The sequence below is a fragment of the Malaclemys terrapin genome, chromosome 1 (genome assembly GCF_027887155.1).
Source record: "Malaclemys terrapin pileata isolate rMalTer1 chromosome 1, rMalTer1.hap1, whole genome shotgun sequence".
NCBI lineage: Eukaryota > Metazoa > Chordata > Testudines > Emydidae > Malaclemys > Malaclemys terrapin.
In genome coordinates this window covers 316,762,523-316,789,651 of record NC_071505.1, presented here as the reverse complement: position 1 = coordinate 316,789,651, position 27,129 = coordinate 316,762,523, and the positions used below count along the sequence as shown (strand labels likewise).

General features: G+C 41.6%; 1 protein-coding gene across 1 annotated transcript in view; it reads right to left on the bottom strand.

Moving 5' to 3' along the window:
• The window catches only part of CWF19L2 (CWF19 like cell cycle control factor 2), a 174,895-nt gene that overhangs the window by 41,273 nt on the left and 106,493 nt on the right, over positions 1-27,129 (bottom strand). Inside the window, exon 13 of the mRNA XM_054015545.1 lies at positions 1,107-1,319. Within this exon, the coding sequence (XP_053871520.1) occupies positions 1,107-1,319 (213 nt within the window). The remainder of the gene's footprint in view (positions 1-1,106; positions 1,320-27,129) is intronic.

Below are 27,129 nucleotides of genomic sequence, written 5' to 3'. Positions count from 1 at the left end.
CAGTCCAAGGCACTTCTTTTCCTAAATACAGCGTCAGTTCTCATAAAAAAAGATGCCAGCCAATACGTTATACCAAATACTGGTCAGAGCCAGCTCCAGGCACCAGCTCAGCAAGCAGGTGCTTGGGGCGACCAACGGGAAGGGGCAGCACGTCGGGCTCTTCGGCAGCAATTCGGCGGCGGGTCCTTCGGTCCCTCTCGGAGGGAAGATCCTGCCGCTGAATTGCCACTGAAGAAGAAAGCGGTTCAGTGAAGCCGATCGTGATTGCAGCTTTTTTTCCCCCCTCCCCCCGCTGCTTGGGGCGGCAAAAACCCTGGAGCCGTCCCTGATATTGGTAATGCTAAACATAGATGCATTTAATCAAACTGCAATTTCATGCTAACCTGTTTCAATCTACACTGTGTAGCTGTAAAGTAATCCAACTGTAACCTTCTGAACAGCAGTTATAGCTGTCTTTGGATCTATACTCACACACCACAGGTAGTTGTGTGTGCGCGGTGGTGGGAGGGAGGATAAAGGATGCAATTATACTACTTTCTGAATTATAATTTACTCCTTAACTGCTTCTAATTCCTTCCTACCCAAAGTGAACTTTTTTCTTCTTATATATTCTAGGGTGACCAAAAGTCCTGATGTTATTGGGATTGTCCCAATATTAGGGGCTTTGTCTTGTATATACAACCTATTCTCTCTCCTTCCCCCATCCCAAGTTTTCACACTTGCTACCTGGTCAGCCTAATCTATTCACGCTGACCCCCATTTGGTCTTTTGCATATTCATCAACCTTATGTAATCTATGTGTTCAGCTATTTTATCATTGTTTCAGTGCCCTTGAGGATTTTCCATAGATACCAAGGTCAGCTGCAAATCTGAAGAGGATCAAGTTCTGAGAATTAACTTCATCATTGAAGACAGATTCATAGTTTTTTTTAATCTCACCCTTGAGGAATTTTCCTTTCCGTTTAATTGGAAGGGCCAGGAAAATAACATGTGAATCAATAAATCATGCCAAAGAAGCAATTTTATTTTTAATCTCAGGAAATTCTAGCATTAAACTGCCTTCCTTTATTTTTTTCCATGCTCATGTCAAATTGCTACTTTCTTACCTTGATGCCAATTGCAATAATAAGATGTTTTGGAAGTTCAGGACTATCAAAACAATATGGGCACTTCTCCATACGTGCAACAAGCTGATGATGTTCATAGATTGCTTTTCTTCTGTGTCTTTCGTCTTCTTCTCCACTCCGCTCTCCCTTAGCTGCTTTGGAAACAAACATGTCATCCAGTGTGTAGTACTCTCTATCAGTTTTTTCTGCAAACTAAAAAGAGACAAAGAAAATATATATGTGTACAAATGAATAGAAAAGAACTAGAATTACGTAGGACATTCTAGTATTACTTAACCAGAGAGGTATGGTATCTAGTCTCTAAGATGCAACAAGGACTCCTCGTTCTTTTTGCTGATACAGACTAACACGGCTACCACTCTGAAACCAGCAACAGCAGTTTCTCCTTTCGCATGGCTTCTTCCAGACACATAATTATGAGATGCTTGGGTCAACTGACAGCAATCATGTGATACCCATGAAAGATAAAGTAGCAAACATACAGTTGACTGATATAAACAAGCAGAATATAATATCACATTCCATTTCAAGATAAACTTCCTTCTGGAGCTGAAAATATCTAGTCTGATATCTTGAATTTACATAGCTTAAATTTAAATTGATATACAAACTTCATCCAGTACTTTTTGATAATTTTGACCTTTGGAAGCTTTTATTTAGTATCCGTTGTGATTCCCAAACGTACCTAAAATGGGACAAGTGTCCAAAACTGTAAATATAGTTTTCTCTATAATTATTTTTCATGGTAATTTTTTTTAAAATATCTCATTTTCACAGAACAAATACCACTGAGTTTTACTTGGCATTAACCACCTGTATGTTCTATCTAATTTTACATCATGCGACATAAATGTGATATGGATACTGTTTCTGTAAAAAAAAAAAATGTTTTGGCACCTTTTAAAAATCATTCTTACCACTGGAGTAATAACTACAAATAGAAAACATGGTTTTGTTATTTACATGCACTTTCTTTATGCTGAACAAGAGAATACATTCAAACAGATTTTATTAGTACTCTCTTTTCCTTCTTCCTTCTACTACCAACAGTGCTCATAAAATCATGTCCTGAAATACACGACTCTATTGCTAGCATTCATATTTTGCACATACGCACCTATGCTAATTCTCCTTACCAATTAAACAGTATTTAGTTCACTTATATAAAAATTTTATCTTCAGTTTCAATTTTTATTCTTCCTTGCAAGCAACTATTGCAAACATGGATTCGCTAGCCTAATTTAACCTAAATAAAAATATACTCTCTCTATACGCAGACATTTTATATACACATTATCTGATTCTAGGTGGAAAAAACTGAAAGCTTTTAAGTCATTAGGCCATAAACTGTAAAATTGTAGTTGACTCCCCAGTACATAAAACGAAAGCTGTCAAAGTGGTGGATTCCCTGCAGAGTGATGTCTGAAAGTTTGTGGTATCTAGGTTTCAGTGTGGTTTCCATAGAAACCACACAGCTGCGCCTCTAAATTTTTCAAATAAATGACAGCAAAAATCCCTATAATTTGTGTGCACCACATTTAGTACTGATCAGAGTGTGCACTGCACCATCTATACAATTAATTCTATTTATCTTTACAATATACTTACAATATTATAAAAAAATATAATTTGCATCATTTTTAGAATTATATTTTTTCTGGAAATAATCTCCCCTTCTTTTTTCTTTCTTTCTTTCTTTCTTTCTTTTTTTTTTTTTTTTTTGCGCAATGGAGAAACTTCTTGTGGGATTTCTTTTAAATTCTTAAAATCAAGAACTTCTCTATTAAGGTATTACTTCTATATTTTTAAAAAATGCTATAATGCTGTGTTAGTCTTTTGTTATTGATTCTGTCATGCCTGCAGAGTGGTGGTATACATTCCTTTCTGACTTCCCATGTACTGCCCTCTGTACCAAACAGCGATCCTGATTTAAAATGTATAATTAGCAAAGATTTGTTATGAATGCATTAAAAATACTTTTCCACAAAACTTTTCATTATGCATTTTTAAAAATGTGATGTACTATTATTAATATTAAAAGTGCTGCTCTCTTAGATTCCAAGGATTTTATTTTCAGTAATACATGTTTTTCCAAAAAAAAAAAAGTGTTCAAAAGAAGGGACTTTACAATACTGAAGATTTACCAGTTATTTCAGAATCTGCCATGGTAAACTAAGTCAATTAATTTCTAAAAGAAAAGATGAAAAATAGAAGAGTGGGGCCAGGTTAAAAAAATCACAATAAAACAAAAAATAAGTATTTTTGGCCACCATCAATAAAAACAGGTGACTTATTGATCTGGTTACAGAAATTTAATAGAAAGAGGAGCTTTCTTGTTAGGTCTCTGTGATCCTAAGAACCTCTTTATGCCTACCAGCAAAGGGCACATTCAATGCAGTTTGGTCAGAATATTTAGTCAGTGATGTAAGGTATCGTATCTAAACTGATCATGAATATCATTTCATGATATGTTTGGGTTGCACATAAAAAGTTATGTATGTATACCGGAAATATGTACTTAAAACATGTTGTGAAGGCAGCTAATAAACAAGCCTGCCTAGGGTTGCCAGGCATCCAGTTTTCGACCGGAACGCCCAGTTGAAAAGGGACCCTGGCGGCTCCGGTCAGCACAGCTGACTGGGCTGCTAAAAATCCGGTTGACCGCAGTGCCAGTGGGGTGGGCAGGCAGGCTCCGTGCCCGGCTCCCAGGAAGTGGTGATATGTCCCTCCAGCTCCTAGGCGGGGGACAGCCAGGGGGCTCTGTGCACTGCCCATGGGCTCTGGCTCCAGCCAAGTGCCGGCTCCGCAGCTCCCACTGGCCAGGAACTGTGGCCAATGGGAGCTGTGGTGGCGGGGCCTGTGGGCAGAGGCAGTGAGCGGTGCCCCCTGGCCATCCCTCTGCCTAGGAGCTGGCGGGACATGTCACCGTTTCCTGGGAGCCTCATGAGGTTAGCGCCACCCAGAGCCTGCACCCTGAATCCCCTCCTGCACCCCAACTCCCTGCCCCAGCCCGGAGACCCCTCCTGCACCCCAAACCTTTCATCCCCACCCCAGAGCCCGCACTGCCAGCTGGAGCCTTCACCCACTCCTGCACCCGGTGAAAATGAGCGAGGGGGGGGGGGGGGAGTGAGCGGAGGCAGGACCTCAGAGATGGGGCGGGGGCCTTGGGAAAGGGGCGGGGAAGAGGGTGGGGCAAGGGTATTCAGTTTTCTGCAATTAAAAAGTTGGCAACCCTAAGTCTGCCCTAGACAAAGGAATGTGGATTTACCTGCAAGAATCAAGTTAGCAGACAGGTAACAAAACAGCATGGCTTGATTACAAGCAAGGACAGTGAAAGTACATTTGCATATATGGTAAACAAAGTGATCAAGCTGATCAATAAAGCAAACTGAGCAGAGGATAAAGAATGGGCTTGGTGCCTGCACCCTCAAGAACAAGTAACAGGGAAAAGGAACTTTGTCTGGTTTTAGTTTTCAAAGAATACATTTCAAAGCTTTTTGGGATATAAAAGGGAAAAAAGGGGACTCCTTTGTTATGCATCACTTAGGAGACAAAGGAATCAGCACCCACAGATTCTGAGAACAGTGGATCCTCCTTCCTAAGGGGCTGGTAGCTTGATGTAAGTCACAACGTTGCTTATGCAAAGATTGTATCTTACTGAAGTTAAACTTTAGTGACTAGAAATTGTTATTTTTGTTTTGTTTGTGATCATAACTTTCTTGTGTTGCTTAATATCACTTAAATCTATGTTCTTTATTAATAAACATTCTTGTTTTATTATAAATTCAACTAAGTGCTGTATATTGAGGTATAGTGTGCATCTTCAGCTAAACTAACAGGCTGGTATGTCTCTTTAGAGGCAGACTTGGTAATTTCTGTGAGTGTGCAATGATAGGAATTGGATTCTTCAGAGACACTACTCTGGCAATCTTGGGTTCACTGAATGTTACCCACAAGGCACGTGTTAGACTGGCATAGTCTTGAGGAATTTGCTGCCAAGGCAAGGAGGCTGGAGCGTTAGGGAGCTGACACAGTTTAAGTTCCAGCTTTACTGAAGCAAAGGGGTAACACAGTGGCTTACAGTCCTGGGCACCCTGAAGAGTGTCACAGTCTCTGTATTTAATAAGTGATGCTGTACTGCTACAGTAGGTCAATCGGCAATACTTTTATGCTAAACTTAGGTTGCTTCTAGATACAATTCACTGCAACTTTCACCTTGAATAATTGTAATGATTTTCTGCATCGAAATGGCAAGACAAAGAATATAGAAAGTGCACTCTACAGCACATTTTGGTTCTGAGACTGCTGTATTTTCCGAAGCGTAGCAGACTTGTGCATCATCAGTTTTGCATATAAATGCCATAGAATTCAAGAACAGCTAAAGAGAGTTAATACAGCAAATGTCCATCTGTAATAAATAGTGATATATATTAGACTCCTAGTATGGCAGGATAGATGTTACTGGGAGGTATTTTGTTCAATGGGCATAATAAATCAGCTTCCAGGTCTGTATGAATTACATCCCTCTCTTTGTTGTCTTACTGAAAAGTGACCTTGCAAGAATTTAGAAAAATAAACATGTTTAGAGATATAACCAAATAACCAGGTAAGAGATTCATCCCATGAATGACTGAAAACATATCTGCCACTTCCCCTTCTTTTGCAGGTCCTGAAGTTCTGCCCTTTTATATAAGGTCAGTTCCCCATCAGTGCTGTCACATCCACCAGAGAGCTCTACTGAAGCCCACATACTGCCCATACGGCTGGCTAGTCTATATTTCTCCACGGAATTTTGCAGTTTGCTTCAAGTTATGCTATATCTTATAGGAAATAAAATATAAACAGCTTCCCAATCTAAGCATCTTATGGGGAAAAAACAAAACAAAACAATACAGGCTCATTTGGATGTTAATTTACTAAATGTCCCTTTTGCTTGGAGCACTGTGGCACGTAGATGTAAAGTTACATTTTGTAAAATTTCTTGGCAAACCACCTTAAATGTGTTGTACAAATGATGCTAGTTCAGACAGATCAACTTCCTTGTTCAGGCCACATTTGAGAAGCCTCTTTTTAAAAACAGAGGATCTTTTATTTAAAAGAGAAAAGCTCTTCAGGCTAAAGGACATTTCTTCTCAGAACGAAAAACATTAAGCCAATCATATCAAACATTCTGAACATGGATTCTTAAATATCTGTGTGATTAGCAACTAAGGCTAAATAATAAAGATTCAGCAAACTGAAACCTCTGAGTGATAGTCCCCCTTGTACTGGCTCTTCTGCAATGGAGTCCTGTCAGCATGAACCACTGATCTATTTACATGAGTTGACTCTACAGTGCATGACTGCTTAATTCATTTTCTCTTTCCTTTGAAGACTAAATGTTCTTGGGGATGATCTCCCTACCTGACATGTTCAGATTTGGCAACTTGTTAATTACAGTAATTGTAATTCTTGACTCAACTGGCAGCCACAGTAATTGAAACGCAGTCTTCTGAATACAGCAAAATTTGCGAAGTATCTCCTGAGCTTTCTGGGTCTCTCTTCAGGTAATCTGATGAAAAACACTTAGACCTTATTTTCCAGAGCAGATAAGTAGCTTTTCCCTGCAAAATGGGACCATTAATACTACTTATTCCCCTTCAGGCTCCTTGAATAATTCTTATACTTCTACTCCATATAGTCTTACAGGTTCTGAGCAATATGTTCAGGAGATAAGCACTTGTATTTCCAAATGATTGGAGACAGATTTTTAGGATGTTTGGTCTCCCTAATACCACTTTATTTTCCAGAAACACATATGACTTTTTCCACATACTTTCCTGCACAGCAAAATTAACTGTTTAAAAATGCTCTTTCTCCATTTTACTATGTTATTCTAGACCTACATTTATTAAACAAGAGAAGATTCCTGGGGCCTAAAAACAATTATTTAAGAAAAATGTTTTTGGTGTCAAAACCAAGTTTCTGTGTTCACGTCATTAAAGGGTCTGGGGGAAAACAGAACTCAGTCTGAGGCAGGGCTCTCAAACTCAAATGACCATGAGGGCCACATGAGGACTAGTGCATTGAACCGAGGGCCACATCACTGACACCCCCTCGCTGCCTCTGGCCCCGCCCCCACTCCACCCCTTCCATTAGGTCCCGCTCATGCCCCACCTCTTCCCACCCCTTCCCCGAAGTCCCCACCCCAATGCTGCCCCCAGGGGGTACAGAAAGGGTGCAGGGTGCGGCGGGGGCTCAGGGCAGGAAGTTGAGGTGCAGGTGGTGTGCAGGGTGCGACAGGAGGCTCAGGGCAGGGAGTTGGTGGGTGGGGTGCAAAAGGGTGAGGGGTGCGGCAGGTGGCCCAGGGCAGGGAGTGCAGGAGGGGTACGGGATGTGGCAGGGGACTCAGGGCAGGGGATTGGGGTGCAGGAGGGGTGTGGGATGTGGCAAGAGGCTCAGGACAGGGAGTTGGGGTGCAGGAGGGATTCAGGGTGCGAGCTCCAGCCTGGCGCCGCTTACCTAGAGCGGCTCCGGGGTGGCAGCAGCGCACACTGGGGCCAGGGCAGGCTCCCTGCCTGCCTGCACTGGCCCCCAGCTGCTCCATTCCAGGAATCAGCTGGAACCGTGTCCCTGCAACCCCTGGGGCGATGAAGGGGGACTCAGGGTTCTGTGCATCCGCTGCTCTTGCCGCTCCTCTAGGTACCTCCCACAAAGCTCCCATTGGTCGCGATTCCCTATTCCTAGCCAATGGGACCTGCGGGGGGCGGTGCCTAGAAGGAGGCAATGCAGAAGCCCTCTGCCTCCTCCCCTCTCCTCCCCCGGCCCGAAGAGGCATGCTGCCAGCTGCTTCAGAAAGAGGCGTGGGGCTCGCAACGCCACAGGGAGCAATCCTGCAGGTAGGCGGGGGGGGGCGGGCGCGGGGATCTTGGCGGGCCACACGCAATAGGCCCGAGGGCCGCGTGTTTGAGATCCCTGGTCTAAGGGAATAAATGTTTATTTTGTTGCCTATTGTCACACACACCTTAGGCTTCCATGGCATTTTTCAGACAATTAAAAGGCCTATTTTTTCCTACAAAATGTTGAATTCTAGTTTGTTAAAAATTAGAAATCGAACCTGCCTGCCTAAAAAAAATGAGCAAATAAGCCACTAGTTTTTAAACTATCTGGCAATCAATCCAACAACATGCAAATAAGAGTCCCAAGCATGCTCAATGTGGGAGCTCCACTGTTCTCTTTAATTACTCCTTAAAATTGACAGAAAATAGGGAGTAGTAAAAAGTGATCAAGGGGCCAGCACAAAAGAACATAAAAGGTGAGGGGAAAAAAGTGGTTGGCACTTGGAAGATAGGTTCTCTGTGTGTGATTAAGCCAAGTTACAACAAAAGGAGAACAGGATAAAAGGAGTATCACCTCCAATAGAATTTAAGAAAGGACCATGCAAAAGGCTAAGTTAAAAAAGTTGACACCTAGAACTGCTACAAGTTACATGGGTTTATTATGAACCTCCAGGTGCCATTATGTTGGTGGGAACTGATGAACATTGTGGTTTCTCAGCACAATATGGATTGCTGGCAGGGATGGTGAAGCACCAGCATACCCAGCTGTGCACTACACATGATTTCCTCACATCTGGAAAATACTCATCTACTCACTTAGGGCAGCTGTAAGGCTCCCTTGATGCTGGTACAGCAGTGCAAAGGGGACTTAGCAGGGCTGAGAATCTGGCCTATTATGCATAGAATGGAACAGCAAGTTAACAGATGAGAGACCAACAGATGAGAAGTAAGTATTCTATTCAGGTGAAATACTACCCATCTCTCTTATAGCAGAAAAGTTTGGAAAATAATCCCCCCCTTTCAATTTCGTAGGTTACAAAGCTCTATAGTGAAAAAAATATATCCTACTTCTTTCTTCATATACACATTTCCTTCAAGCATTGTACACTGAACTTATCCTTTCTCCATACTTTTTTGTTGCTTCCACATGAGACTTCTTTAAGTTTGCTTAGGTTTCCTAATTTGTATTGTATTACACAATTGTCAAACTTCATCTGACTATTAGTTAATGACAGCCATTTTAAAGTACTAAAAAGAACCCAGGAGTTTGTGAAAAACTCTGCCAAATAGAAAAAAAAAACCAAACACAGTCTTTAGTGTTAGCGAATAGTGAACACTGAGCCAATCAGCAAGACAACCTAAAATGGCTGTTTCTGTATGGACTGCAGAATACCTTTAACAAGCACTGGAAGACCAGAGTCATCCAGCTAATGGGCATTTTTCCATAAACTCAAGGTAGACTGGCTTCTTGATTCAGTCCATGAACACTCACCTAAACACAAGGCATTCTCCATATTAAAAGAAATCTTAAACTATTCTCTGTTTAAATGGAAAGATGCAACAACAACTTACTTGGGGGCTAAGATTAAAATACTTAGGTTCAACTATAGATTATTAAATACACTACCTGAATTTCTGCAAACGGGCATTTAATGGCCAAAGCAGGAACAAAACCAAATTATCAAATTTGAGTTGAGGGCTAGATGACTCGGGAAACCGGTGCTAGGTATCTATAGATACAGCTCAAATAAATCTGGAGCCATTTAATATTGTCAGTTGTTCAAATCTAGACCAGACTAAAAAAATCTTGTCATCTGATATCTGTTAAGTTGGTTTATGGTTTCAGTCCAGTTCCCATGGCCTAGCGACCGCAGACAAAAAACACATCCACAGCTGCAAGCAGAAAGATCAAGCATAAAGACTAAACCACCCACTCTAAGTTAGAGGTGATCTTCTAGAATATGGGAGACACACGGGTTGCGGGGAAGCATGAGAAAATTATACACCTATACTTGTGCTATATATACAACTTTTCAGTTTCCTGGCTGAAAATACACGGTTTTTCACATGCACTAAATTCATTAAAAATGTATTCAACATGAGCAAATTTAATGTAATTTCCCATAAACCAGTTAACATCCTCGTATATATGTGCAGAATTGTTTATTATTATTACTATAACTATATTGCTCCATCAACCTGAAACTCTACTATTTCTGGACACCTAGACCCTCACGTATATCTTTCATTCCATGTCCCACTCCCTCTTTTCTAACTATTCTCCAAATCCATCTGTTGATATGATTAGCCAAATTCTAACTTGAGTAATTACATTCTGCCTGCCTACATTTCCCCATACTCTCAGTGGATAGGATATTTCCCTCCCTCCCCCCGCCCCCCCTGTTCTTAACCATTGTATACTTTTGCTGTCTGCTATTAAACAGTTGCAGCATTTCACCCTAAAAGTGACAGAATTTCAGGGATAGATGGAGTAATCCTTGAATATAGTTTGTACAGAGTTGTAGTCTGTGTTGCACTCTGGAATGAACAACTTTGGCATAATCATAGAATCACAGAAATATAGGGCTAGAAGGGACCTTAAGAAGTCATCATGTCCAGTCCCTCCATCTTGAGGTAGGACCAAGTATATCTAGACCATCCCTGACAAGCTTTTGTCTAACTTGTTCTTAACAACCTCCAATGAATGACAAGTTTCAATAACCTTCCTTGGAAGCCTATTCCAGAGCTTAACTAACTTTATATAGCTAGAAAGTTTTTCCTAATATCTAACTTAAATCTCCCTTGTTGCAGATTAAGACCATTACTTCTTGTCCTACCTTCAATGGACATGGAGACCAATTTATCACCGTCCTCTTTAACAGCCTTTAACATACTTGAAGACTTATTAGGTCTCTCCCCACCCCTTGATCTTGTTTGTTAAAGACTAAACATGTCTAGTTTTTTTTAAACTGTTTCTCATAGGTCAGGTTTTCTAAGCCTTTTATCATTTTGTTACTCTCCTCTGGATCCTCTCCACATCTTTCTTAAAAGGGTGGTAACCAAAACGGGATGCAATACTCCTTACCTCCCCTAGTTTACATATGACTCTCCTCTGAGTACACCCCAAAATGATATTATCCTTTTTTGCAACTGCATCACATTGTTGACTCATTCAGTTTGTGATCCATTATACCCCCAGATTCTTTTCTGCAGTATTACTGCCTAGCTAGTTATTCCCCATTTTATAGTTGTGTATTTGATTTTTCCTTCCTAAGTGTAGTACTTTGCACTTGTCTTCATGAATTTCATCTTATTGATTTCAAACCAATTCTCCAATTTGTCAAGAGCGTTTTGAATTGCAATCCTGACCTCCAAAGTGCTTGCAAGCCCTCTGATGTTGGTGTAATCCACAAATTTTGTAACATACTCTCCATTCCATTATCCAGATTGTAAAATTGTTTGTGAGGTAAAGAGTTCCAGTTATGTGCCATGTACAAGGTAAGTTTACTTCCTGACACGTCCAGGAAAACTGAAATTTGTGCATCTTTTAGAACACAAGCAAGTACTCCAGGTTCACTTTAGAGAGTGAAATCAAGATAATAAAAGGCTATTCCCTTGAGTTTGGGTCTTGTGTTCTATTACTGGGTAGGAAAAGGGGAGCTTGAGATGGCCGGATCTTATTTAATCTATTATATAAACTGAGCATATGGATTTTAGTAAAAAGTATTTGAAGAAAGACTTAACTTATCTTAATTTTTCTCCCTAGTGACTAGTGATTGTAGCAGGAACAATAATTTCAGGGATAGATGAGACTGAAGTGAATACTGTGACAGGCTGCCAGATTCTAGAACCCTCCATATAGATGCAGGGCTACTCTGCCATTTCATCTTGGCTCCCAGACCAGACAAGTTTCATTAACTCCAACTCAGAATGACAGAAGTTAGAGATTCTCTAGGATAAGATGTGCTAGCAACAGATACAGGAGATCTTGCAGGAAAAAAAACATAGGAACAGTGAGCTCAGAAGAAAACTTTAGGCTAATTCTTAGGTTTACCATTTTATGTAAAGAATAAAGGAATACCCCACAGGAAAGGGGTTGAAGTTTAAAAACTAAAATAGTATGTTGTATTGAGATGGGAGTAGGGACTCGAACTATTACATCTAAACACATCTAGTAAAGGGATCAGGAAGACAACCATTGTCCCTGAACATCTTATAGAAACATAACTTTTTATGGTGGAACCAAAAATTCCATGTTACCCTCTCAAAGTTTCTACCAATTCCCTTTTTGTGGTCATTTAGTGGGATGCAAGCAACTGGATATGACACCATTATTAATATTTAAATAAGACTTTTCACTTCTAGATCATCTCCGTATCTCAATACTTTAAGTGACTTACCCTAAGTCAGACAATTAATGTGACAGAGTGAGCAAAAGAAGTCAAAGTACAGGACTGAAAGTCTGGTGATCAAACTATGTACTTTCCTCAGCTATTGATGTATTAATGCAGCCAGAGTAGATCACTGCAATATTTTCACTTATCTTCAGTGCTAGCTGTACCAATATGAAGTTCCAACTCTGTGTATTTCCAATTTGCTGTGTATTTATACCTGCCTACTGTATTTTCCATTCTATGCATCTGATGAAGTGGGTTTTAGCCCATGAAAGCTTATGCCCAAATAAATTTGTTAGTCTCCACGGTGCCACAAGGACTCCTCATTGTTTTTGCAACTCTGTACTATTAGCTTTGTGTCAATTAAAATAAACTTGGGAGATTCCCTACTGCACCTGTTTTCAATAAAAAAAATATAGAGATTAGATGCTAAGAAAATCAGTTACATCATTGATTACCCCGGGGGAAATTCTGGTGAGGACATTCTAATAAGAATCTAATGAACTGCATATTCTACAACACTTAAAAGACTTTACTGTCGTTTTAGTACAATTCAAGAATCTGAGCTCTTTAAATATATCAAATACAACTCAAAGGGAGAGACACCAAGACAATCCATTCTTCAAGGAGGCCAAGTAGTATAGTGGAACCACAGGCGAAGAGTGCTCAGTCTCTGATTACAGAACATGAAGTCAAACCCATGGGACACAAAAATCAGGCAGCTGCAGTCTAGAGTAGACCATAAAAACACAAAAAACACAGAATAACAATTTCCTGCTGAAACTAACTGATGGGGTCCTAATAATAAAAATAGAAAGCAGTAAAACAGAAATCAAATGCTAAATCAACCCAGTCAGTGTTTCCTTCTTCTCCAAAAGATTTCATGATCCACAGTGAAGTTACAGATAGATCCAATAACACAAATATTGACAGGAACTATTATGTGAATATTGTCACAATATTACCAAGTTTAAAACCTTATCATTATTTTTCAAATATTCTGGTGCTGGAAGTGGATATGGAATGTCTCTGTTACTAGTCTCCATAGAAGAGAAAGGTTAGAAATGAAAAATGTTATAAATTAGGTAATCATTTGGCAACAAGTTTTCCTTGTGTTTGTTGTTTTAAGTAGCAAGGGGAATTCCTAATTTTAATATATGTTCTCTTCAAAATAAGCGAATAGTAATAGTAAATTTTTTTTTATTTTCCAAGCACTATACAAATGCTGCAGATCTCTCTTTCCCAAGGACCTAACCCTGCAATATGAAGCACACACCCAGACTTGTTCAGCCAGGCCGCTACACTTGGTAGGACCAGAGCCTAATCAGCAAGGTTGTCAGCCTACAAGATATTGTCTCCAGGGATAGCTCCCAAAATAGAGAGAGCGTGTGTGTATGTGTATTATTTCCTCACCAATACTGGCTCTTTTCCAGTAGCTACATTCACATGGAACAATCAACAATCAAACCATTCAACTGCCAGAAATGTGGCTGGGTACAGTTATCTAGCGGATGCATGTCCCATACACAACTTCATCCCCCAAATCCCACCAAATGGACCTTCTACATAGTTCTCAAGGTACACAAACAGGGGAACCCAGGCAGACCCACAGCACTCTTACTGAAGGAACATCAGGACTCATAGACTTTAAGGCCAAAAGGGACCATAGTGATCATGTAGTCTGGTCTCCTGCACATCACAGGCCACAGAACCTCACCCACCCACTCCTGTAAAAGACCCATAATCTCTGGCTGAGTTACTAAAATCCTCAATTCCAGTTACAGAGAATCCATCATTTGCTCTAGTTCATATTAGCAAGTGACCCATGCCCCATGTTGCAGAGAAAGGTGAAAAACCCCAGGGTACGTCTATACGTATCGGCGGTAGTGTATGATGTATCGGGGATCGATTTATTGCGTCTTGTCTGGACGCGATAAATCGATCCACTAATCGACGCCCGTACTCCACCTCGGCAGGAGGAGTAAGCGGAGTCGACAGGGGAGCCACACCAGTCGACTCGCCGCCGTGAGGATGGCCAGGAAGTTGAACTAAGATACTTCAACTTCAGCTACGCGAATAGCGTAGCTGAAGTTGTGTATCTTAGTTCGAACCCCCCTGCTAGTGTAACCCAGGCCCCAGTCTCTCACAATCTGGCCTGGGGAAAAATTCCTTTCTGACCCCAAATGTGGTGATCAGTTAGACCCTGAGCATATGGGCAAGACCCACCCGACAAACACTTGGGAAAGAATTTGCTGTAGTAACTGAGAACCACTTCATCTAGTGTCCCATCTCTGGCCATTGTAGATATTTGCTCCTAGCAGTTGCAAATGAGCTACATGCCATTGTAGGCAATCTAATCATACCATTCCCTCCATAAAAGTATCAAGCTCAGTCTTGAAATCAGTTAGGTTTTTTGCCCCCACTGCTCCCTTTAGGAGGCTGTTCCAGAAATTCACTCCTCTGATGCTTAGAAACTTGTGTCTAATTTCAAGCCTAAACTTGTTAATAGCCAGTTTCTATAGAAATCATCCTCAAATCACTCACCACACAAAGGGCCAGTTTCTTGCAGGACACAATCAACTTCTTTCAGAAACTCTTCAACACATTAACAATCACTCTCAGAACATCATTCTTATCAACATGGATGTTGCTTCCCTATACACCAACATCCTCACCATCACGGCATCGTTGCCGGCTTCAAATATATACAGTACAATGGCAAAACACATTGCCAAACTCACCCATTTCATCCTCACTCCTAACAAGTTTACACTGAAAATCAAACACTTTGTCCAAACAATGGGTGCAGCCATGGGTATTAGGATGGCTCTCCAGTATGCCACGCTCTTCATGGGCCACCTCTAGGAAGAATTTCTGGACAAATGCACAAAGAAACCACTGATATACTCAAAATGAGTCAATGATATTTTCATCTTCTAGACAAATGACCTAAATTCCCTCATAGACTTCCATCACAACTTCAGCAACCAACACCCATCCAACACTCCAGAACACTCCCACACCAGCATCAACTTGCTGGATATCACAATCAGCTTCAACAATGGAACCCTACAGACAACTCTATATAAGAAACCCACAGATCACCACACTTATCTTCACCACATAGATCCAGTAACCAAACACACCAAAAAATCTGCTATCTACAGCCAGACACTCAGGTACCACAGAATATGCTCTGAGGAGAAAAAGTCTGGGATACACACCTTAATACACTTAAAACCCCCTTCACCAAACAAGGACATTCTACCAGAGAAGTAGATTGAAGCATGGAACGGGCCACCCACAAATCCTGAGAGAAACTATTTCAATACAGAAAAAAACCTCACTGAACACACACCCCTATTTGTCACCTACCACCCCATTTATATGCAAAAAGAAGAACAGGAGTACTTGTGGCACCTTAGAGACTAACAAATTTATTAGAGCATAAGCTTTCATGGACTACAGCCCACTTCTTCGGATGCATATAGCACAAATTTATTAGAGCATAAGCTTTCATGGACTACAGCCCACTTCTATATATGCTATATGCATCCGAAGAAGTGGGCTGTAGTCCATGAAAGCTTATGCTCTAATAAATTTGTTAGTCTCTAAGGTGCCACAAGTACTCCTGTTCTTCTTTTTGCGGATACAGACTAACACGGCTGTTACTCTGAAACTTCCCATTTATATGGGGGATCATTAAACAATTACAACCCATACTTGATGAAGATCACATCCTGAAAGAAAACTTCTCCCAAATCCCCCATCTGGCCTTCAAACAACCTCCCAATCTTGCCAAGCTCATCATCAGAAGCAAGCTCCCCACAGGCCAGCACACACTAATTCAAAGCGGCACCAGACCCTGCCATGACAGATGAAAAACCTGCATATCTTCACTGCTATGATGATCAATACCCCACCATGACACACCTTTCCAGATCCATTGGTCTTACACATGCCTAACATGACATGTGGTGTACCTCACCCAACACACTAAATGCCCCCAATAAAAACGATATGGGTGAAATGAGACAATCACTACACTCTCGAATGAACCCACACAGAAAATTGATAAAAAACAAAAACACCCTATCACCGAGGACAAACACTTTTCACGAAACAATCACTCCATATCTCATTTGTCCTTGTCCTCAAAGGAAATCTGCACAACACCTTCAAAAGACAAGCCTGGGAGCTTAAATTCATAACTTTGCCAGACACTAAAAATCATGGCCTCAATAAAAACACTGGATTTATGGCTCATTAAAACAATCTGTAACCCACTAACCTGCCTTTGTCCTACGATCACAGAGGTGTTAGCTCCCATTTTCAACTTGAATTGTCACTTGCAACATGTTAACTCCTTATGCTTAACAATCTATTCTAGCTTGTATTTAGATGACACTCTGAGGACCTTTTCCAGATCTGAGGAAGCCTGTCTCTTTCACCAACAGAAACTGGTCCAACTAAATATATTACCGTACCCACTTTGTCAACATTTTTATTAGAGACACATTATAAACTTTCATATTACAATTTATTGTTTTGAATAGAAAAGGAGGAGGAATGTGGAGTATGTTAAAGAAACTGATCAATGATTTATAAAATAATCTGTTACTGGGACATAATATGAATGACCACAACAGCTTCAAAAATAATGTGACTATGTATATGATGATCCCTTTCCTCTCACTGTGAAGCCACAAGCTGTATTCCTAGCACTAGAGTGTGCTGTATGAGATTGTAATTAGCAGTAATAACCAGTGTAACCAAAAATGATGTAACCTGTAAGTACTGCTGGCTTCTCTAAGATCTAGAAGAAACACAGAATGTTGTTTTAAATACTCCTTCAAGGGAAAAAATGCCCACTAGCCGCTTGTACTAAAAGGAAAAGAGGCAGGAAGAAACCAGACTTGTAATGTGCATTCTGCAATTGATTTTTCCCAGTTTTAGCTTGGGGCTTGATATTTGTTATGACGACGAGGAGGATATTAGCATGGAACTCAAGAAACTTAGGTTAAATTGCCTGCTTTGCGACAGACTTTCTGTGTGACCTATGTTAAGTCATTTAGTCCTGGGCTACACCTAAAACTTATATTGGCATAGATATGTTCAGTCAAAGGTGTGAAAAAACCACACCGCCATTCCAGAATGCCCAGCGTATACACAGCTGTGCCAACAGAAGGTGGTTTGTTTCTGCATAGCTAATGTCATTCAGGGAAGTGGTGTTCCTACACCAGCAGAACTGCTCCTCCATCAACACATGCTGCGTCTATATTCGTAGGCTGTGCCAACACAGCTATACAACACAGGTACAGTTTTCATTGCCTTAATCTCTCGGTGCTTCAGTTCTCTCACAAAGGGGTGGTGAGAGGATAAATACTATAGCTGGTGGGGAATTTTTCATCAGGACAATTTTTCCACTGGAAAATGCCCTTTTTGCAAAGTCAAAATCTTCTCATGGGGAAATATCAATTTTGCAAAAAAAAAAAAAAAAAAAAAATCCATCAGTAAAATTGAGATGATTGCTTCCCAGCTATCCAGTTGGAAGGGCCTTCGCAATTTCAACTTTCTGCAAGGCTCAGCACCCTGACTCTTTGCCTACCTGGCTTTCAACCTTCCTCTGCAGCTCCACAACCAGAGAGGCACAGAGCTGAGACACTCAGCCTCCCCATTGCTCTGGGGCCAGAGAGGCCAAGTATCCCAGCTCTTTGGCTGCCTGAGTGTGAAACTCTCAAGAGCCTTCCTGGCGGGCAGTGAGGAAGCTGAAAAATTCCATTTGTCAATTTTTCGGGAAACACCTTATCTCAAAACATTTTTCAAAAACGCTAAATTTTTCCACAGGAGGGTATTTCTGTTTTCCAGCACCCTCTAATAAATATACTAAAGATTGTGGAACACTCAGATCCTAGGATAATGGGGCCATGAAGTTTCCAAGGTAGACACACTTGCATCAGCTTTTGAATAGCTTTCTCTCTTCGGCTCTATTATCCTCAAAAGTGGATAGCTCTGTCATAGTGGTATAGAGCAAACATGGGTTAAATCCAACAAAAGGTGTCCAAAGGTTTCTAAACATCTACCACAGAGGTTTACAATAAGATCAATATCAGAATAATAGAAGATTAGGGTTGGAAGAGACCTCAGGTGGTCATCTAGTCCAACCCCCTGCTCAGAACAGGACCAACCCCAACTAAATCATCCCAGCCAGGGCTTTGTCAAGCCAGACTGTTAAAACCTCTAAGGATGGAGATTTCACCATCTCCCTAGGTAACCCATTCCAGTGCTTTGCCACCCTCCTAGTGAAATAGTTTTTCCTAATATCCAACCCCCTGCAACTTGAGACCATTGCTCCTTGCTCTGTCATCTGCCACCACTGAACAGCCGAGCTCCATCCTCTTTGGAAACCCCCTTCAGGTAGTTGAAGGCTGCTATCAAATCCCCCCTCACTCTTGTCTTCCGCGGACTAAATAAGCCCAGTTCCCTCAGCCTCTCCTCATAAGTCATGTGCCCCAGCCCCCTAATAATTTTCATTGCCCTCCTCTGGACTCTCTCCAATTAGTCCACATCCTTTCTGTAGTAGGGGGCCCAGAACTGGATGCAGTACTCCAGATGTGGCCTCACCAGTGCCAAATAGAGGGGAATAATCACTTCCCTCGATCTGCTGGCAATGCTCCTACTAATGGAGCCCAATATGCCGTTAGCCTTCGTGGCAACAAGGGCACATTGTTGACTCATATCCAGCATTTCATTCACTGTAATCCCCAGGTCCTTTTCTGCAGAACTGCCGCTTAGTCAGTCGGTCCCCAGCCTATACGGTGCATGGGATTCTTCCGTTCTTGTTGTCCTTTCTGCACTTGTCCTTGTTGAACCTCATCAGATTTCTTTTGGCCCAATCCTCCAATTTGTCTAGGTCACTCTGGATCCTATCCCCACCCTCCAGTGTATCTACCTTTCCCCCCCAGCTTAGTGTCCTCCGCGAACTTGCTGAGGGTGCAATTCCATCATCCAGATCATTAGTGAAGATGTTGAACAAAACTGGCCCCAGGACCCAACCCCTGGGGCACTCCGCTTGATAATGGCTGCCAACTAGATATCGAGCCGTTGATCACTACCCATTGAGCCCAATGAGCTAGCCAGCTTTCTAGCCACCTTATAGTCCATTCATGCAATCCATACTTCTTTAAATTGCTAGCAAGAATAATGTGGGAGACCATATCAAAAGCTTTGCTAAAAATCGAGATATATCATGTCCAGCACTTTCCCCATATCGAAAGAGCCAGTTATCTCATCATAGAAGGAAATCAGGTTGGTCAGGCATGACTTGCCCTTGGTGAATCCATGTTGACTGTTCCTGATCACCTTCCTCTCCTCCAAGTGCTTCAAAATGGATTCCTTGAGGACCTGCGCCATGATTTTTCCAGGGACTGAGGTGAGGCTGGCCAGTCTGTAGTTCCCCGGATTCTCCTTCTTCCCTTTTTTAAAGATGGGCACTATATTTGCCTTTTTCAAAGATAATGGCTAATGGCTCTGCAATCACATCAGCCAACTCCCTCAGCATCCTCGGATGCATTAGATCCGGACCCATGGAGTTGTGCATGTCCAGCTTTTCTAAATAGTCCTTAACCTGTTCTTTCACCACTGAGGGCTGCTCACCTCCTCCCCATACTGTGCTGCCCTGTGCAGCAGTCTGGGAGCTGACCGTGTCTCTAAAGACTGAGGCAAAAAAAAGCATTGAGTACTTCAGCTTTTTCGACATCTGTCACTAGATTGCCTCCCCCATTCAGTAAGGGGCTCACACTTTCCCTGACCTTCTTCTTGTTGCTAACATACCTATAGAAACCCTTCTTGTTACCCTTCACATCCCTTGCTAGCTGCAACTCCGACTGTGCTTTGGCCTTCCCGATTATACCCCTGCATGCTCGAGCAATATTTTTATACTCCTCCCTAGTCATCTGTCCAAGTTTCCACTTTTTTGTAAGCTTCCTTTTTGTGTTTAAGCTCACCTAAGATTTCTCTGTTAAGCCATGCTGGTCGCTAGCCATATTTGCTATTCTTTCTGCACATCGGGATTGTTTGTTCCTGTGCCATCAATAAGGCTTTTTTTAAAATACAGCCAACTTTCCTGGACTCCTTTCCCCCTCATGTTAGCCTCCCAGGGGATCCTGCCCATCAGTTCCCTGAGGGAGTCAAAGTTTGCTTTCCTGAAGTCCAGGGTCCGTATTCTGCTGCTCTCCTTTCTTCCTTTTGTCAGGATCCTGAACTCTACCATCTCATGGTCACTGCCCAGGTTGTCACCCACTTCTACTTCCCCTACCAATTCTTCCCTGTTTGTGAGCAGCAGGTCAAGAGGAGCACGGCCCCTAGTTGGTTCCTCCAGGACTTGCACCATGAAGTTGTCCCCATCAGTCTCCAAAAACTTCCTGGGTTTTCTGTGCACTGCTGTATTGCTCTCCCAGCAGATGTAAGGGTGATTGAAGTCCCCCAATTTTATTACTGAGGATATGTGAGAAGGAAAGAATCCAGCATAATATAAACCGATAAAGCCTATTTACCCCTGTAATATAACTGTGAAGATTGATGAAAAGGACATTTCAGTATTATCATATCCTTTCTGCCCTAAGCAGGTCTAAGACAACATAAGTATTACTTCTGCTTGGGTTATTGAGATGTTGTTTCTTTATGATGAGAAAATGAGGACCAAGGGTATGGATGGTCTCTCTCAGAGAGGCAATCTGAGATCTGTGCTACAAACACTTTGCAGCGCAACTTTGTTGCTCTTGTCAACACATACATTTAGATGGCCAGAAATACATAAATCAGTCTAATACTATATTGATTCAGTTTTTCCACTGCTATAGAGACCAACTAGAGTGTTACAAACTGCTGACAGTCTGTATATTCATACTGAGCTGCTGTATTTATTACGTCCCTGATCCCTCTGACACTAGCATGCTCTTTGAGCGCAGCCTTTGCAAAAGGAGGAGTATTAAAGTAGTGTGTCAATATTATACTGAAAATAAGTCCCACTGGACAGGATTCTGCTCCAAGAGTAGACTATTAATGTCATACATCTGACATATACATAGAAGAATTCTCTTTTTGATTTGAAAATTACCTCTGTATATTTTGGTGCAAAGAGAGAAAATCTAATTAAATATAATACAAATGTAATGAAATAAACCTGCATTTTTCTATCAAGCTCACTTCCAGATTTTGGTAAATGTTATTTTTATCTTTTTTCTCAATTAATATTTTGCAGACACCGACTGAGCCTTAGTTTTTCCTGTTCGATCACTAACGCAATCGAATTTCAAGTTTATTCCATATAATTTAATAAAAGTGCAATGCTGCTATGAAGATCCGAGAGAAAGGTCTATAGATTGTATAAAATGTATCAGTTTGATTTTAAATTGCCATAGCAACACTTACGTCTTCAATGTTAAATGTCAGTTTATATTTATGGAATATTGTACTCGTAATATATTTTGGGAAACTGCAACAAAAAACACCACATTTTTATTTTAGAATATGAGTGAGTGACAAGAATACATCTCCAACATATTAAAATTTAGTTAGCATTTAGCACCTATTGTTTACATCAAATCACTTCAGAAAAGTCTTCTTTCAGTTCTCATTCAAACAACATTTGCCTAAATCAAATCATTAATACTGCACTTACAAGGTTTAATTATGTTAATCTCCTTATTACTAGTCCAAGTCGCACTATGACCACTGACACCTAAGTTTGCAGGCTCTAATACAGAGGTATATGCAATGTATGCCACCAGACTCTGCTCATTGAAATAAATACAGCTAATAGTGTAAAATAATAATTACATCAGATCGATAGTATTTAAAATTGTGATATAATTGAACAGCATCCAACACAACAATGCCGCAATCCTGGTTAGGGCCTGTCAGTGTCACTGACATGCAAACATTATTATTAACGGCTAGAAACAAACGTAGGACTATTTTAGTGTTCTACTGCTTGAGTTTTAATGCTTTCATATCAGAATATTCTTAGGTAGATGGGCATCCCTATCAAACTTTCAAGTTTGCTTGGATGTCTCATCGTATTTTTTAAAATGGAAAATTATATATTTTGTTAGAATTAGCCATTAAGAGTTAAAAATTCAGTGGCATGGCAGTAGGCAGGGAAGTCAGCAATCATATAAAATCTTTTATAATAAACCAAACAAACACACATCTTTTAACCTCAGAACTCTGCTTTTAAATGTGGAACTTTGAATTCTCTGCACATTCTAGTTTAGGGTTACTTCATTTTATTTTTTAAAAAGGAGGACACTCCATGGGGCCCCGCCCCAACTCCGCCCCTTCCCCGTTCCAGTCCCGCCCCAACTCTGCCCCCTCCCCTGAACACTCTGCCCCCTGCTCCTGCTCCTCCCCCTCCCCTGCTTTCCGTGAATCAAATGTTCGCGGGAAGCCTGAAACAGGGAGGCAGCAGGTAAGCTGGGACTGGGGCTGGGTGCGGCGCGGCCCCGTCCGGCCCCCCTGGCCGAGCGGCTCTCTCTGGCGGCCGGCCGGCCCAGGCCAAGAGGCTCTGGCCCCGGCGTCTCCCGCCCGGCTCGGCTCGGGCCTTGGGGCGCCGGCCCCCGGCCAAGTGCCCGCGCCCATGGCTCCGGCCGAGCGCCCACGCCCCCGGCCGAGCACCACGCCGGCCCCCGGCCGAGCACCGCGCCAGCCCCAGCCCCTGCCAAACACCACCGGCCCCGGCTCGGCCCCGCCCCGCCGGCCCCAGCCCGAGCAACGCCGGGCCCTCCCTCCGAATTTTCCCGGACATGTTCGGCTTTTTGGGATTTCCCCCCGGACAGGGATTTGAGGCCCCAAAAGCCGGACATGTCCGGGAAAATCCGGACGTATGGTAACCCTATTCTAGTTGCCTCTATGCATAATTATAGTACACAGAACTACCACAACAATGTTGTATAGGACTTCAGTTACACTTTGATGTAATTCAGAATACTTCTGATGTTGACCTGGCAATTTAACATGGACTACATCTATGTGATTCTGGATGCTTCCAAGTTTTCTTTTTCATACTGTCTATGTTTTATTAATGTTGATTTGTTTTTATGTCTAAGATCTGATCTGTTTTTGCTCTGCTCTACATTTTGATTAAAAAGTAACAAAACTAAAGAAACAAGATCTGCCAGATACATTAAATTATGTAAAACCAAAGATAGGTGTTCAAAATAGTATTGAGTCAGTTATTTATAGAACACCATTCACATATTTAACCCTTTATAAAAATACCCTCCAAAAAGACATTTATAAAAGCCAACAGAGCATAAGAGCTCCTTTGATCCTGTCTTTGATATATTTGTGAAGTGTGTTGTGCCAAACAGGTTTCACCAGTTTAACTGACAGCAAATTAGGTTTATTATGTAACAGAGTTCACAGCAGCAGCATTAAGCTTTTAAATGATACTTTTCAGTCACAGATATCAAGTACAGATTTTACAGATAGAGAAACTTGTGAGGCACAAAGGTGAGGTAACCCCATTCAAGGTTACACAGCAAGTCAAAGGCAGAGTCTGGAACAGAACATGGGTTTCCACCATATTGCCTTTGGAACCAGAGAGTGTTACCACACAAATGTCTTTCATTTTGCCCTAAAATACTAATACACAAGTGATTTTTAAGTTCCTGGGCAAATCCATAACTAAAAATCAAATATTAATAACACGATTATTTACCCCTTTTTTTCCCCCAAATAGTTAAAGGATTTAGTGCATTGTTATAAATTAATGAAAAGCAGATTTTTATTTTTAAAAGTTAAGCTATTTCTGAGTATCATAAGAAGTCAAGATGCCATAACATGTCATTATAATAAATCTGTCACATTCTTCAGTTTTTTGTGTAAATTTATCAAAAAGTGAAAGGTTTTGACTAAAAATAACAGAAATACCTTAAATATAATTTTCACATCATACCCTAAAAAGTCATTTTTATTGTGGTTGTGCCCAAAAGCTATGGATATCAAATTAGATAGATAGATAGATAGATAGATGGGATAAAGGTTTTATCAGCATGCATTTGGGATAGCTGAATTACTCACAAGAGTCAAAGCCACAAGTGACTTAAGCCAGTTATTTGAAATTAGCAGTAATAAAACCTTTATACTTCACATATATTCTTATATGCTACATATTTTGCAGAAAAGCTTTTCAGGGAGCTTTTATATATTTTATTGGTAATATTTCTATACTCCTCTATCTATAAAGTTAGGCTCCACTAGCACCACGTGTCCAACTCCTTTTCTGAAGGGGGAGAAGAAACCTATAACTAGAGTCATCAAAAGGTTATCTTGTGACGCTGGCAGACCAGGTCCCACCTCATGCCAAAGACCCAGGCCAATTGATTTGTGTGTTACTATACATCAAAGTGATTGTTAAATGTGTAAGAGTGTATTTGGGTGTTTAAACTTAATGAAAACTAATGGGATGTTACATGAACTGTTTTCGTTTACCCGTACCCTGTTCTAATATAGTAGCTAATGTTTACATTGTGCGTACCTCTGTAACTAAATAACTCTTCAAACCAGAAAGAAGCCTTGTGGAATGCAAATGAAGAACTTTATCAGAAAAATTATAATTTCAAAGCAAGTGGTCATTCTGTGTGATGATCAGAGGTCCAAGAGTCTAAATGCATTTCTTACCCTCTGTCATCAAAAGAAGAGCCCGCCTGCCAGCTTGTTTTTTGTGAGAGGAAGCTATAAGTATGGATTCAGAGAAAGATTCTGCATCTCTGGATTATAACAGGGTAGAATAACTAAACAAGACGACTGAAATCCCCAGACTTATACTGGGTAGCCCTGAGAGACTTTTGGGAAACTCGCAGATTGCTACTACACCTGCTACCATTTGTAATTATAGACTCTGACTCACCTGTACATATATTTTATCTGTGCTAACCTCCCAATAACTCTCATAGAATCATAAAATGTCAGGGTTGGAAGGGACCTCAGGAGGTCATCTAGTCCTACTCCCTGCTCAAAGCAGGAACAATCCCCAACTAAATCATCCCAGCCAGGGCTTTGTCAAGCCTGACCTTAAAAACCTCTAAGGAAGGAGATTCCACCACCTCCCTAGGTAACGCATTCTAGTGTTTCACCACCCTCCTAGTGAAAAAGTTTTTCCTAATATCCAACCTAAACCTCCCCCACTGCAACTTGAGACCATTACTCCTTGTTCTGTCATCTGCTACAACTGAGAACAGTCTAGATCCATCCTCTTTGGAATTCCCTTTCAGGTAGTTGAAAGCAGCTATCAAATCCCCCCTCATTCTTCTCTTCTGCAGACTAAACAATCCCAGTTCCCTCAGCCTCGCCTCGTAAGTCATGTGTTCCAGCCCCCTAATCATTTTTGTTGTCCTCCGCTGGACTCTTTCCAATTTTTCCAAATCCTTCTTGTAGTGTGGGGACACAGTACTCCAGATGAGGCCTCACCAATGTCGAATAGAGGGGAATGATCACGTCCCTCGATCTGCTGGCAATGCCCCTACTTAGACAGCCCAAAATGCCGTTAGCCTTCTTGGCAACAAGGGAACACTGTCAACTCATATCCAGCTTCTCGTCCACTGTAACCACTGGGTCCTTTTCTGCAGAACTGCTGCCTAGTCATTCGGTCCCCAGTCTGTAGCAGTGCATGGGATTCTTCCGTCCTAAGTGCAAGTCTCTGCACTTGTCCTTGTTGAACCTCATCAGGTTTCTTTTGGCCCAATCCTCTAATTTGTCTAGGTCCCTCTGCATCCTATCCCTATTCTCCAGCATATCTTCCACTCCTCCCAGTTTAGTGTCATCTGCAAACTTGCTGAGGGTGCAGTCCACACCATCCTCTAGATCATTAATGAAGATGTTGAACAAAACCGGCCCCAGGACCGACCCTTGGGCATTCTGCTTGAAACCGGCTGCCAACTAGACATGGAGCCATTGATCACTACCCGTTGAGCCCGACGATCTAGCCAGCTTTCTATCCACCTTATAGTCCATTCATCCAGCCCATACTTCTTTAACTTGCTGGCAAGAATACTGTGGGATACCATATCAAAAGCTTTGCTAAAGTCAAAGAATAACACATCCACTGCTTTCCCCTCATCCAGTTATATCATCATAGAAGGCAATTAGGTTAGTCAGGCATGACTTGCCCTTGATGAATCCATGATGACTGTTTCTGATCACTTTCCTCTCCTCTAAGTGCTTCAGAATTGATTCCTTGAGGACCTGCTCCATGATTTTTCCAGGGACTGAGGAGAGGCTGACTGGCCTGTAGTTCCCCGGATCCTCCTCCTTCCCTTTTTTAAAGATGGGCACTACATTAGCCTTTTTCCAGTCATCCGGGACCGTGCCCGATTGCTATGAGTTTTCAAAGATAATGGCCAATGGCTCTGCAATCACATCCGCCAACTCCTCTAGCACCCTCGGATGCAGCGCATCCGGCCCCATGGATTTGTGCTCATCCAGCTTTTCTAAATAGTCCCGAACCACTTCTTTCTCCACAGAGGGCTGGTCACCTTCTCCCCATACTGTGCTGCCCAGTGCAGCAGTCTGGGAGCTGACCTTGTTCGTGAAGACAGAGGCAAAAAAGCATTGAGTACATTAGCTTTTTCCACATCCTCTGTCACTAGGTTGCCTCCCTCATTCAGTAAGGGGTCCACACTTTCCTTGACTTTCTTCTTGTTGCTAACATACCTGTAGAAACCCTTCTTGTTACTCTTAACAGCTCTTGCTAGCTGCAACTCCAAGTGTGATTTGGCCTTCCTGATT